Source organism: Erinaceus europaeus, chromosome 11 (assembly GCF_950295315.1).
Source record: "Erinaceus europaeus chromosome 11, mEriEur2.1, whole genome shotgun sequence".
In the NCBI taxonomy this organism is placed as follows: domain Eukaryota; kingdom Metazoa; phylum Chordata; class Mammalia; order Eulipotyphla; family Erinaceidae; genus Erinaceus; species Erinaceus europaeus.
In genome coordinates this window covers 65593018-65607326 of record NC_080172.1, presented here as the reverse complement: position 1 = coordinate 65607326, position 14309 = coordinate 65593018, and the positions used below count along the sequence as shown (strand labels likewise).

The 14309-nt window shown below is 41.9% G+C and overlaps 1 protein-coding gene across 1 annotated transcript; it reads right to left on the bottom strand.

The window, feature by feature from the left end:
• Positions 1 to 4829: 4829 nt before the first annotated feature.
• Positions 4830 to 14183, bottom strand: WDR77 (WD repeat domain 77). Its single transcript, XM_007526931.3, has 10 exons — positions 13947 to 14183; positions 13534 to 13719; positions 12142 to 12283; positions 11657 to 11706; positions 9000 to 9070; positions 8811 to 8865; positions 8338 to 8409; positions 7533 to 7641; positions 6906 to 6974; positions 4830 to 5917 (listed from the first exon to the last, which is right to left on the bottom strand). The coding sequence occupies exons 1-10, from the start codon at positions 14059 to 14061 to the stop codon at positions 5758 to 5760; spliced, it is 1029 nt and encodes a 342-aa protein (XP_007526993.1). The 5' UTR covers positions 14062 to 14183; the 3' UTR covers positions 4830 to 5757.
• Positions 14184 to 14309: the final 126 nt, after the last annotated feature.

Sequence of the window (14309 nt, the reverse complement as noted above, 5' to 3'; positions counted from 1 at the left end):
GTAAACAGATGAATCACATCCCCATCAGCAAGTGTGCATCTTACCCCCTCCACACACACACACACACACAATCTCTTACATCTATTGCATGGACACAGTGGGGGAAACATGAGCTTTGTTACCAAACTTGAAGTGCAGTTCCTGCCCTGCACCATCTCTGGGGTCATGCAAATACCAGCTGCTCATATACCATCCTCTGTTCCGCCAGTCAATAGAATCTAAATTGGGAAGTAACTAAGCTTCTTTAGAACAACACTGGATCAGCTTGCAAGAACTTGCTCCACTAGCTAGGTTACACTTGATTATGATATGATATAATTGATTTCTAACTTTAAAAACCTTGCTCTTGTTTTCTAGTTTCTAACTGCCCTAATTCTTATTACTAGGTCTCCACTTTGATTTAATTCTTTCTGTTCTGTATACTGTAGGAACTATAGTGTTGGTTTGGAGGACCTGAGTTCTTTCTCAAACTTGCTAGACTACTGGGGTCTTCTGAGATACCCCTGATATGGAATCAATCTCTTTCTCTCATGAGCCTCCCCCAAGAATACAAGAAAACAAACTTGATGGGAAATCTTACATGCTCTGAGATTCCTCATGAAGTTTGTATTCTTATGCTCAAACTCCTGTCAAGGGCATTAGTTATTAGTGCTGCATGTACCACAAAGCCAACTTTGTCAATATGAATCTCATTCACTGATTCTGGGTCAGTTCTCTGGCTGCTTATTACAGGAGCAATTGTTCTATATCTACAGTAAGTGACTGATGATGTTGAGAAAGTCAAGATATAACAATGGATGCCCAGGAAATGACCTGTGCTCATTCAGTGATGGTCATGCCAAAGGGCCACCAGTTATGACTCTATGACATAAGATAATGGATAGTAAAATGCTGAATGAGGCTATAATTGAAAATCAGTGTTTCGTGTCCATCTGCTCTCAAGCCTGTTCACTGAGTTCTTGCTGTCAGAAAAATACAATCATTGTTTTGTATTCTCACACACCCACCTAGATACTTTAAAATACTCATTAGTGCTTAGCCTGTTCTCATAAAGACAAAAGACATTTACAAATGTTTTCAGTTGAATTACTGAACATATCCCTATAAATAGTGCAACCTATATATTTCACAATTCAACTACATGAAGACAGTATCAACACAATGGTTTTTTTTTTGTTATTTTACTACTGATTCAATATTGATTTACAAAACTGTAAGACAACAGGGGCATAATTCCACATCATTCCCACCACCAGAGTTCTGCATACTCCATTCTCTTCATTGGAAGCTACAGCAGTTCTTCCAAGATTGCAAATATGGGTTAACTTTTATTTCTACAACTATGTCTATTATTTGTATATATTTGCCCATTTCTTTCCCATGGCCCCATCTTCTCTTCCACCTCACACCCATACTCACCACTACTTCCAAATATCCCTATTTTCCTCCTTTCCAAGTCCCAATGGAGCTCGAGCCCAGAGCCCGCTGGTCTTCCCCCCTACCCCATCATTTCTCCCCTGCTGGGAGTATGCATCAGAATTCTTTTGGGGGTACACGAGGAGAGAAATCTGGCTTCTGTAATTGCTTCTCCACTGTACATATACACTGGTAGGTCAATTCATACCCCTAGCCTATTTCTCTTTTTTTTATTGATTTAATAATTATCGACAAGACTGTAAGATGAGGTGTACAGTTCCACACAATTCCCACCACCAGAGCTCTGTATCCCATCTCCTCCATTGGAAGCTTTCCTGTTGTTTATCCCTCTGGGAACATGGGATCATTATAGGATGCAGAAGGTGACGATATGGTTTCTATAATTGCTTCTTCACTAAACATGGGCATTGGCAGGTCAATCCATACTTGCAGTCTGTTTCTATCTTCCTTAGTGGGGCAGGGGTCTGGAGAGGTGAGGGTTCTAGGACACAGTGGTGAGGTTGTCTGCCCGGGGAAGTCAGGTTGGTGTCATGGTAGCATCTGCAACTTGGTGGCTGAAAAAGCATTAAGATATAAAGTAGAACTAATTGTTTAATAATCAGGAACCTAAAAGAAAGAATATTGCAGATGAAATTTGGGGTCTCTTTGGAAAAGGCTAGTGGGTCTATTTTAGGTATATTCCAAGGGGCTCATGACTTTACTAATTTTGGCCTGGGTGTGGCAGCTAACATTCAGCTGTCGCCCAGTCTGTTTCAATCTTTCCCTAGTGGGGCAGGACTCTGCAGAGGTGAGGGTCCAGGATACATTGGTGAGGTCATCTGCCCAGGGATGTCAGGGTGGAATCATAATAGCATCTGCAACTTGGTGGCTAAAAGGCAGTAAAATATAAAGCAGGACAATTTTTTTAATAAACAGGAACCAAAAAGAATAGAGCAGATGAGAATAGGGATCCTAGAGTGGAAAGAGGTGAGAAAGTCTATTTTAGATAAATTCCTAGGGGCCTATGACTTGTAGTTTTGTTTGAGTTTGATAGCTAACATGGAGTTGAACAAAAATATTGTCTGAGAAGTTGGTGTCAGAGTTGAGAATAGGGCTAGAAAGTTGGATTAGGGCAGAAAGTAGATCCCAATCTTAAAGAAAATCTATAAATAATATTAACTGCTTACCCCATTCACCTGCCCCACGGCATGCATACACATATACATATTTAGCACAGGAGCCTGTGTAACCTCTGAGTCCCTCTCAGTCTAAGCTTGCAGTTCATGATCACAGTTGGGAACATTCTAGGCTGCACTCATTTCAGGACCACTCTTCTTCCAGTGGCAGGGTAGGATGACCCAGCCTCCCTTCGGAACCACTACCATTGCTGCTTTATAGGGAGGACAAGTTCCTGGAGTGACCCAAAAAAGGGATTATGCTCTTATTCCTGATGGAAGTGACCAGTGATAGTGGAGAGAAGGATTTATTAGAGGTATGTATAGGCCCATCGTACCTATCAACAGTGTTTTTGCTTTAACAAAGAATCTGAACAAAACTCTCATGATAGTCAAGTAGAGAAATCAGAAATTTATGACTTGAGCAAAGTCAATCAGTTGAGTAATAAAATAACCCAGAGCCAGGAGGTAGCATATTGAGTAAATCATACATATTACCATGTGTAAAGACCCAGGTTCAAGTAGTGTTACATGTCTCTCTTCTCTTCTCTTCCTCCTCCCTTCCACAATTTCTTTTTTTTAAATATTTATTTTATTTATATTGTTGCCCTTGTTGTTTTATTGTTGTAGTTATTATTGTTGTTGTCATTGTTGGATAGGACAGAGAGAAATGGAGAGAGGAGGGGAAGACAGAGAGGAGGAGAGAAAGATAAGACACCTGCAGACCTGCTTCACTGCCTGTGAAGGGACTCCCCTGCAGGTGGGGAGCCGGGGTTCGAACCGGGATCCTTATGCCGGTCCTTGTGCTTTGCGCCACCTGCGCTTAACAGCCTTTCCACAATTTCTTTGTCCCTATCAAAAAAAAAAAAGGGGAGGGGGCCAGGAAAAAATGGCTACTGGGAGTGGCAAATTCATCATGCAGGCACAAGTCCCAGTGATAACTCTGGTGGCAATTAAAACTTCAAAGAGACACACTGTGTCTTTAAAGTGAAGGGGACAAGCTAGGAAGACAGCATGATTATGCAAGACATGCATGAGGCACTGGGATCTAGGGTTCAATCCTCAGTACCACCATAAGCCAAAGGTGAGCTGTGCTTTGTTGTAAAATTATAAAACTAAAAAAATAAAATAAAATGAAAGAGACAGAGTAGTATTTCCCAATATTTGACGTAAAAGATAAAATTTGTTTTGTATTAGACTTCTATGTTTAAAATTATGCTTACCTTAATAAGACATAATTTCATAACTATTAACTAAGTCAAATAATCGAGGCAATTTCGGACAGAAGACAGCTCACCAGGTAAGGGGAATGACCTCCAGCATTTATGTATTTGAACCAGTGAAGCTAAATACAAAATAAATGTTTGTATGGTCATGATCAGGTTAAACTAAATGAGTGCATTTCTACCAGTCATTAGCAGGCCTGTATTCACTCCATCTCTGCTACTCTCAAGTCAGGGGCCTAGTGAATAACCTCAAGTAATAGATTTTGATTACTTTGAGGATGTCTATTTTGAATCTTAATTCACTTGTGAAATTTATTCTTACTATGATTCAAATTAAGTTTGCAAATAACCTGATGGCAATAATAGAAATTATTCTCATCTGCACAGATCTGAATCTAGTTAACAATTTTTAAGATTTATTTTCATAAGAGATCATAGCATTGCCAGTTCTGGAATAGGGCAGTGCATAGGACTGAACCTGGGATCTTAGGTGTCTAATTAGGCCTGGTGCACTTCAGCTGTGTTATCTCCCTAGCCCAAACTAATGCTCAACATGTTTTTCAAAACTTGACTTTTTACTTTGACGTCATTATAACCTCTGACATACATTTCCTAGGTTCTTTATCTTTTCATTTAGTTCAGAATGCAGGGCTATGCAAATTTAATTCCCCTCCTACTCTTTATAAGTGATCACAAATTTTAAGCTCTTGCCTCTGAGTAGAACTTACATGATTCCAATCATGTTATTAACTCCATAATAGTCAGTTTTATTACCGCAGATTATAGGACTATAGCCTATATTATTACTCTAGGGTAGTTATGAGATGAAAAATATTTTCTGTCCATTTTCCTTCAGACAACTAAATGTTATCTATTTTCAGGGACTAGGGTGTGTACACACACACACACACACACACACACACACACACACACACACACACGTGTATGGATATAAGGTTAATGCCTGATGACTCACAAACATGAAATGTATAAATACACACAATATACAAACTTCAAAGGACAGGCCAAAAAGGTTTAAACTTTTTATTTCATCAACCAGTATTTCTGATTCTCTGATGTTGCATTTTAAAACCTTCAGAGTCCACAAAAACAACGAACTTCCTATAACAAAAGGGGCCGAGGCAGGAGAGGTTAGGATCTAGGTTGTTTTCTGGTAGAAAAAGCAGCAGACATTTCTTTGTAGGTACATGTAACTTTCTGAGATGTCTTTAAGCTTTCTATGAACTGGACACTTTTTTTTCTATGCCATCTAGAAGAACACTCATCTCTCATATATACAACTCCATAGTGGTATTCTGGGGATATGGAGTGTGGGCATTAACCACACAGGTCAGCCAGACTTTTTACTAAATCAGAAAATACACTTCAGATTCAATTTAATTGCAAAGAGATATGCTAAACTATGATGAGAGTGTTCTTGTTATTCTTCAAAATAAGCTGGAATGAGTCTTTGTGAATGGAAGCATTACTCAAAATAAAGAAAATTAAGCTTTATAAAAATAAAGTAGCTCATATCTCTAGGAATAATATATAAACTGCTTCCACAAATTCAAAGATGTTTGCTTACATGTTTGCTACAAGATTCATCCAGACATGGCTGATTTCCTCATGGACAGGTACATGGGAAGCATGTACCCCTTTTTGGTGGGTGAGGGGATGGATACTGGGGAAAATGTGGTATGGATTTTTTATTGTCCCCACCACCATCACCACCAAAACTATGTATTTACACACATATTCAGATACTTAAATCATTTTCTTCCTTCTGACTACAACTGCCCTAGGCAGAGACAATGCCTATTTAACTGCACAAACCTAATGTCCCAACGTACTGTGTAAGGCTCCTGCATCGTCTCATAAACCAAGGGCAAGGGCAAAGGGAGTGGACACTCAAGTGGGATTTGGTTTTTGTCACCAATCTATTCCGTAACACTCTTAGATCCAGCAGCTGGGAGAGGTTCTGTGGGCAGAATATGGTGGATGACCTGATGGTCCCAGCCCACTGTGGTAAAGAGGGAGTGATTGAGCGGGGACCAGGTAGCATCTCTCACAAAGTCTCTGTGAGCTTGGCTTCTAAACCTAGAAAAGGGAAAGGGGAAAAAAAAAATGTTTTTGGACATAATAAGAGCTCAGAGATAAAAGCAGAAACAGATTAGGATGAGAACCCAGCACATCCAGGATAAGGTTTTTAAAGGTATTATACATATTTCATCTGTGAACTATATACATTCAGCCCGTCACAGGGAGAGCATTGTAGCTATTCACAGAGGGCTTCCTCATTCAACTCATATTCAGTGTCATATTTTTTTTTTTTTTTTAAATATTTTTATTTATTTATTAATGAGAAAGATAGGAGGAGAGAGAGAAAGAACCAGACATCACTCTGGTACATGTGCTACCGGGGATTGAACTCAGGACCTCATGCTTGAGAGGCCGATGCTTTATCCACTGCGCCACCTCCCGGACCACTCAGTGTCATATTTTTACAAATTAAATGGTGATTAGATGGAGGTAGTAATATGGGCCAGGATCAGATAGCAAGTCTTGGCAAAGAAAGAAATGGACGATACAGGTCTTGTCTTCCACCTGGAGTGCCTTTCAGCCTAAAGCAGGCTACATTTCATGTGTGTGATTCTCTACATGCCAAGGACAGGCTGTCTCTTTCAGACACAGGTTTGGAACGTCACACTTAGAAATAGCATACACCACTACATGCCTCTACTGGGAATAGAGGTGGTTGTGAGTCAGACCTAGTACCAAGGACAGTTGTCTGTCTACTAACTTCCATCACTCAGTCTTGCTAAAATAATACACTCTTCTAAAAAGAAAAGGGAGGAGCTATTATGAAGGAATTCTCTCCTGCCAATAGTAACAATAGCCATCCATTTTCTGGGAATTGTATCTGTAAATGTTATCTGTAACTTCTTGGATGATGCCCATGGATTTGAGATGAAGAGAAGTAATTTGACTTTATTTGCCTTCATTTAAAAAAGAAAGAAAGAAGACCCAGTGACCTACCATTTCCTTCCCTCAGACTCCTGACTACAAGATTCTAATGCACACTTACACTTCAGAAAATCCCGAGTCCAGCACAGCAGTTGAGCAGTCTTCACTGACAGAGGCCAGGAAAGGAACACTAGGAGTGGTAGGAGAGGGTGTGTGTGAAAGATAAACCCAAGGACTCCAAGATAAAACCCCAAATGAAATCCCAGCTTCCATTCTCAAGTATCCTAGAAGTTGGCCTCATCCCTACTGTGGGTTAAAGTCTGGCTACCACTGAAATGCACATTACAAGTTCCAAGGGAAAAAGTAAGGGAAATGCAAAACCAGGTTGACAATAATCCCTCTGTGCAGCTTCACCAATAAAGTTCAGAAACACTGACTTTCCTAACCACCGTCCTAGAACCTCACACTGCTAATTATTTTGAATATTGAGCAGGAAGGAGTCCTGCCTGTTTAGCCATTTGCAGAGAGAATGACTACACAACCCCTTAAAAGGCTATGATCACACAAGATCTTTGAACATCTACCACCTCAGAGCACTATCTGCTTTAAGGAATGACTTAGTCAGCTAATATTTCCCAATATAAGCATCCTCCCTCATTTCTATTTCAGACCCTGTTAGTGTCTATGGTCAGATCACCCAGAACATTACAGATCTGTTTTCTACCTAGTGTTTCATGACACACAATACCTGTGTGGGGAGAAGACCAGCCTAGTGACACTTTGGGTGTGTACAGCTGAGCTGAGGGCACAGCTTGTACTCTTAGTATCCACAAGGGAGACAACTCCATTCTCATCACCTACAGAAAACAGAGAGCACAGTACAAAGATTATGGGCAAGGGCTTTGGAGTCAAGTCAAGCCTAGATTTGATTGTTAGTCTTCAATCTTGGGCAAGTAACCCAACCCCAACATCTGTTTCTTTTACAAAGTAGGAGTTAAGTTGCTAAATAAGGTAATTAACTCTATCCCATTTATTTACTTAAACCAGAGCACTGCTCAGTTCTGGTTTATGGTGGTATAGAGGACTGAACCTGGGACATCAGAGCCTCAGGCAGAAGTCTTTTGCATAATCCTTATGCTATCTCCCAACCCTGAGGTAGTTGCTACTCTTTTAGTGACAAATGATGTCACCACATGGTCAAGTCTCATCATCATGATAACATTACATATATTCACAGTAAAACAGAATTCTCTATACTGCATAGCAATCCACTTGTTTTATGGCCCAGTGACGTCTAGCCATACCTAGGATACAAGAGCCAAAGTGAAAAACCAGAAATCAAATCTACTAGGAAAAAAAAAGTATCATGTCTTCCAAACCCAGGCTAAAGCCACCTTTGAATCATTTCAGCTTCCCTACCCCTCTACTAACACAACTCATCTAACACCCAAGTACTAGATGATGGGACTTAGCAGATCCTTGTACAATGTGGAATTAGCAAGTTCTCTCTCGCCCTTCCCAAAGTCAGTATACAGTCTGACATGGTGCCTTACCAAAGACAAAGACTTCACTCTGCTGAGGATGCCAAGCCAATGAGGTAGGAAGGTAGCCAGAAGAACTGCAACCTGCAAAGGAGCGAAGAGAGAATAAGAACAAGACTCAGAACCCAAGATTTTTACAAATGCAGTGATTTTAAGTCCCAAAAGCATCTTTAATTGGCTCCCAAACCCTGCCAAGGCAGGTGTGTCTTCATTCTCTACCCACATATGCTACAATTACCCATCAGCCTCCTGCTCTTTCTGGACAAGAATCATAAGTTTCAAGCTTTCAGCATGAAGATTACAATTCGATCCTTTCGTCCTCCCATCCAAGAAATGTAGAACAAATAACCTAATCAGGAACTAGTTCTCTGTAGGAAAGAATTTTATCACAGGCACCTGGCCATCTGCCCTTGACTCTGCCCAACAAAAGCTTCTTTTATGAGGGTTCCTAGTACCTTCTTCTTCTCATGAACTCACAGACTCACCCATTTGTGATGCTGGCTTGGGGCAGCGGGTATCCCAGAGTAAAATCCTACTGTCCTAAAAGAACAGGGGGAAAAAAACTGACAGTGCGAAGAAGCAGCTGTTGACAAGGAGCTGTTGACATTACCAGATTTTAGTCCAGAGGGTCTAAGTGTGGTTAGGAAGTGGGGATGGAAGAAGCTAGATCTCACCTCACTGCATGAAAGAAATACGGAGTCCTTGTGGGGAGAGGCAGCAACACAGGTAACCTGTCCCGAATGAGCTTCAAGGAGAAAAATAAACATGAAAAAGAAGCTGCAGGCATTACTATCAAACAGCCTCAATCCTATCATGAGATGGAAGGTGTGAAAAATACTCAGGCCTGAGCCCATAAAAGCCACTTACTAAATTTCATGCGAGATTTTGGATTAGATAAAACCTAAGAGGAAAGGGTGACGGAATCATAAAGCCCCATAAGACTTGGGAACAAAACAAAGTATTTTGTCCTTTGGGAGAAAATAGATAGAACTGTAGTGCTTATTATGCTTAGTGAAATCAGTAAAGAAATGAAAGACCACTCCTGGATGATTTCACTCTAAATTATTGATGCATATGAACTTGCAAAACAAACAGAAGCAAGTTGCTTATAAGACTGTCGGTTACTTTTGGGAAGGTAGGGATATAGAACTTTATGGTGGGTATGGTATGGAACTATACCGTCTAATCTTGCAATCTTAAGGCCCATTACAAATCAAACTTTAAAAATCGAAAAGATAAATATAAACAAAATCTTGTGAAGTCCCTTCCAGCCCCATCCCCCACAGGCCTTCACACATGGCAATGTGTGTGCTCTAGTGCACCACCCAATCCTTAAAAAACAAATCTTTAGACAACACAACAGTGAACAAATTTACAGTAGCAGCATCCAAGAGCAGTTCTTATACTGTGGCACACTGACCTCAAGGCAGTATGCAAAAACTTTGAAGGGAGTTTTATACACTAACAGGCTTAAGGGAGTCAATTTCTCCAATGTTCTCTGTCCCAATATTGAACTAAAGTTGCCAGTAGTGAGCCAACATTCTTTACCTACATTTACTTTCATAATCACCCTTCTGCCTTACAGAAAAACTCATACTTCTTACCCAGTCCAAACATGACCACAGAGCAGTGCTCAGGAATATAAAGACTTAAGGTATAAAATAGAAGTGGTTCTTCTCTAAGAGACAAAGAGACCAAGAAAGAGCTTCTGGGTAAAATTCAGTAAAGTGGCTGGCCTTGTTTCACCCACACTACAAAAACAAACATGGCTTTGTGAGGCTGGCAAAAGAATATATCTAGAGGAGTCGGGCGGTAGTGTAGCAGGTTAAGCGCAGGTGGCGCAAAGTGCAAGGACTGGCATAAGGATCCCAGTTCGAGCCCCCGGCTCCTCACCTGCAGGGGAGTCGCTTCACAGGCGGTGAAGCAGGTCTGCAGGTGTCTATCTTTCTCTCCCTCTTTCTTTCTTCCCCTCCTTTCTCCATTTCTCTCTGTTCTGTCTAACAATGACATCAATAACAACAGCAATAATAACTACAACAACAATAAAAAACAAGGGCAACAAAAGGGAACATAAATAAATATGAAAAAAAAAATTTTAAAAAGAATATATCTAAAGACTATCTGAATCTGAAAATAAAACAGGCTTTTTCTGACAGAAACTCACATCTAACTTGGCCATTTGACTTAGCACTGCATGTGCCAGAACGATGCTCTGGTTCTCTCTTTCATTTATAAATAAATGTTTAAAAAGAACATTAAAAGAAAACAACAGCATTCACCAAAAATAATAGATGACGACTCAAAAAAATCAGAATTTACAATATCAGGGTTTATCCTTGGAGAATTTCAATAATCTATTATGACTGGGAACAGCTAACAGCCTGCTTGAAGGAAAAGTAACAGAAAAAGTAATTAAATGTCATGACAATAAAAAAATTATTTTAATCTGAAAACCACAAGAAACCAACGAGAAATCAGAAATTATAGGTAGAAAGAGTGAGATGAGCACCACTATTTGGGTGAGGTAAGAGATAGGAAGGTTATTGACCAAATTAAAAAAAAAAAAAGATTCAAAAGAACTTGGTGGCCAAATGATGGTAAGAAAACAAGAACAGAAGAGGACTGAGAGGTTGAATCTCAGCCATGAAGGATGTGAGGGTGATCTGGTTGTGACATCTGTCACCCCACTGACTGATCGACTGGGTCAATATGACTGATTTGGCTAGATAGGCAGGTGTCCTCTTCTTCCCTCACCATTTCAGGTACATCTATCCCAAAGGTATATGCTTGGCTGAAGAGGACCACATTTCTCAAGCAGAAACGGACTGATCTTTGGCTGAGGGTATAAGTATTTTGGCTGTGCTGCCCTGCTAGAACCTCCCAGCAAGCTCTCAGTCACTATGATGTTAACACCATCAGTAGAAAGTAGATATACTTTAGGGGATTAACTGTAGACTTGGAAGAAGACCTTCAGAGAGAAAAGCAAACTGTTGCAAAACCCAGAGAGCACAAGGGGAAAATCAAAAACAAAATAGTTAAGGTCAGGAGTTGGGCGGTAGCGCAGGTTAAGCGCACGTGGTGCAAAGTACAAGGATCGACATAAGGATCCCGGTTCGAGCCCCAGCTATCCACCTGCAGGGGAGTCGCTTCATAGGCAGTGAAGCAGGTCTGCAGGTGTCTCTCTTTCTCTGTCCCTGTCTGCCCCTCCTCTCTCCGTTTCTCTCTGTCCTATCCAACAATGACTCCAACAATAAAACAAGTGCAACAAAAGGGAATAAATATAAAAAAAATAGTTAATGTCAAGACTGAAAAATAAAGAGCATGCACTCACCCCGGTATGAATTCAGTACCATCTGCTGAGCAAGGTCCCAAATTTTGATGCTAAGAAGCAAAAGGATATAGACACTTCATGTTGGTCTACATTATGCACAGGAAAATTGGCACTCAAGTACGAACTTCCTTTCACCAGTATAGACTATATACCCATCTACCAAGATTCTATTATAGCCTATTTACCACAGAATAGTGAAAACCTCCAAGGAAACCTTGTGTGCCATATTTATGCCATAATTAATCACTGGGTTCTTAATGGTTAGGGAAAAAAAGATATTAAAAGGGCAGTAAAGACATTTAGAAAAGGAGGCCTAGAAACTGGAGAATAATAGGGGTCAAATGCTGGGGGAAAAGGCTTATGCATGAGATTCCTGTTTGACCCCCAGCACCACATGTACCATGTACTCTGGTCTACTTCTCTTTCTCTCAGTCTCATGTGAAATTCTCCCTCAGAAATGAAACAAACAAATAAACAGGACCCACCAGAAATCCTTGCTACCGCTGACTGCCTGTGTGCCAGAGCTGAAAGCACTAACTGTAGACACGATGTCATCATGCTCATACTTGCAGAATTTGCTAACAATGAGTGTCTCGTTCTCATCCAGCTCCCACAATTCAACAGCACCTGTGAAGTGAGATGACAACTGAGGGAAGAGTTCAGTTTAAATCAACTCAGTATTTGATTTCCAAACATTCAAGCAGTTTGTTGTCATTTAACTATCAGAATTTGGTTAACATAAAAGCACCCATAGAGGGTTTAGCTAATGCCAAGGCATGTGACATTATGCTGGTGTTCCCGGCTTAATAATAACAGCTTGGTGGGAAAAGCTTCTAGAAAAAGGCAGGGAAAGTTAAAATAGCTGATAAAGTCCACTATTTCTGCAAAAAAGCATGCGGAAGTAAGTTCCTAGGAGGAAAGGATTAAGTTTCCACAACTGTCCAGTATGGACAGGTGTCCTACTTCGTCAGATAATCTGAACTCTTACAAAATCTTAAAAAAAAATTATGCCAGGGGAGTCGGGCTGTAGCACAGCGGGTTAAGCGCAGGTGGCGCAAAGCACAAGGACCGACCTAAGGATCCCGGTTCGAACCCCGGCTCCCCAACTGCAGGGGAGTCGCTTCACAGGCCGTGAGGCAGGTCTGCAGGTGTCTGTCTTTCTCTCCTCCTCTCTGTCATCCCCTCCTCTCTCCATTTCTCTCTGTCCTATCCAACAACGACAACAACAATAACTACAACAATAAAACAAGGGCAACAAAAGGGAATAAGTAAATAAAATATTTTTAAAAATTATGCCAAATAACTGAATGATTTCACAGTGACTGCCAAAGTACAAAAACTTCCAAAGAGCTGTCTTGATATATAATGTTTTGATATATAATGTTTAAGCTCAACTGTGGGAGAAGCTCGAGTCTTCAATGTCATTTTTACCTTTCCATGCAATTGCCAGTGCCCAAACTCTGATATTTTTTTTTTTTGCCAAAACTCTCAATGCCGAGGCTGATATTAAAAACAAGAACAACGAAAAAGAATGAAAAACAATTAAGATGAGATAGACAAAAAAAAAAAAAAAAACATAAAGAACTAGTATAAATTGGCTTCAGAATCATCAAGATTATTTTCAGTCTGGGCTGGGTGACATGGAGGCGGTTCCACAGAAGAAAAAACGGTCCCAATCCTGTTCTTGATTTTGCTATAAATTTTCACAAAGCACTTCAGAATCTTGGAAGTGCTATCTTCCATGGGGAGTTCCTGTTCGGATCACCTCGCTTGAGCTCTCAGAGCACTGAGTCTGGGAAGGACATCTACTAAGCACAGCCTGACCTGCACCCCTCATCTCCATCGCACCTGCTGAGTTGAGAAGACGACCCACTCACCTGAATCAGAAGCCACCAGGACACCTTTGTCTCCCACCCAAGTGAGGTCGGCCACTCCGGCCTCCGTCTGGACTCCAGCAGAACAGAAGCCTTCGTTGGGGGCGGCACAGGGGTCCTTGAAGAGCCACAGGGAGCCAGCCCAGCAGCGGCCGCTCAGGCTGGAGACGCCGAGCAGAAGCGCCCCGTCTGCGGGAGGCACAAGCTGTCAGCGCGCGGGAGCCCAGGGCTCGTCTCCATGGCGACCGCGCAGCGCAGCGCCCGGCGGGTCAGGATCCTGGCTCTGGACGCGGAGGCGGGGCTGGGGACCCAGCCCAGAGAGGACCCGCAGGTGTCGGGGGGTCTGGGGGTGGGGGGGAAGGGTGGTGCCGGCGGGGCGCCCCGCACCGGGGTGAAGGGGACGCATCTCTGCTCACCCGACCGGTACCGCGCAGCCTCCAACTGGCGCTCCATACAGGCCGGTGCATTGGGGGGAAGGTTCCATTCGCGGGTCGCCGGGGGCACTAAAGGTGTCGGGGTTTCTTTCCTCATCTTCACGGAGAGAATTCCAATCGGATCTAAACTGCACGCCCGCACGACACTCAGGCCCCGCAGCAAAACCCACGTGGTACCCCACGGAGCCTCCGCCCCCCTAAACCAGCTAACTACTCTAAGTCTCGCGAGGATTGCTTCTACGGTTTCGTTTCTTCCATCCTCTGGCCTCCAGCTACGAGTTCTCACAGCGCTCTATCAGTTGTCGCGAGACCTTTTCGAGAAGAAGTTGCCGGAAGCGAGAGCGC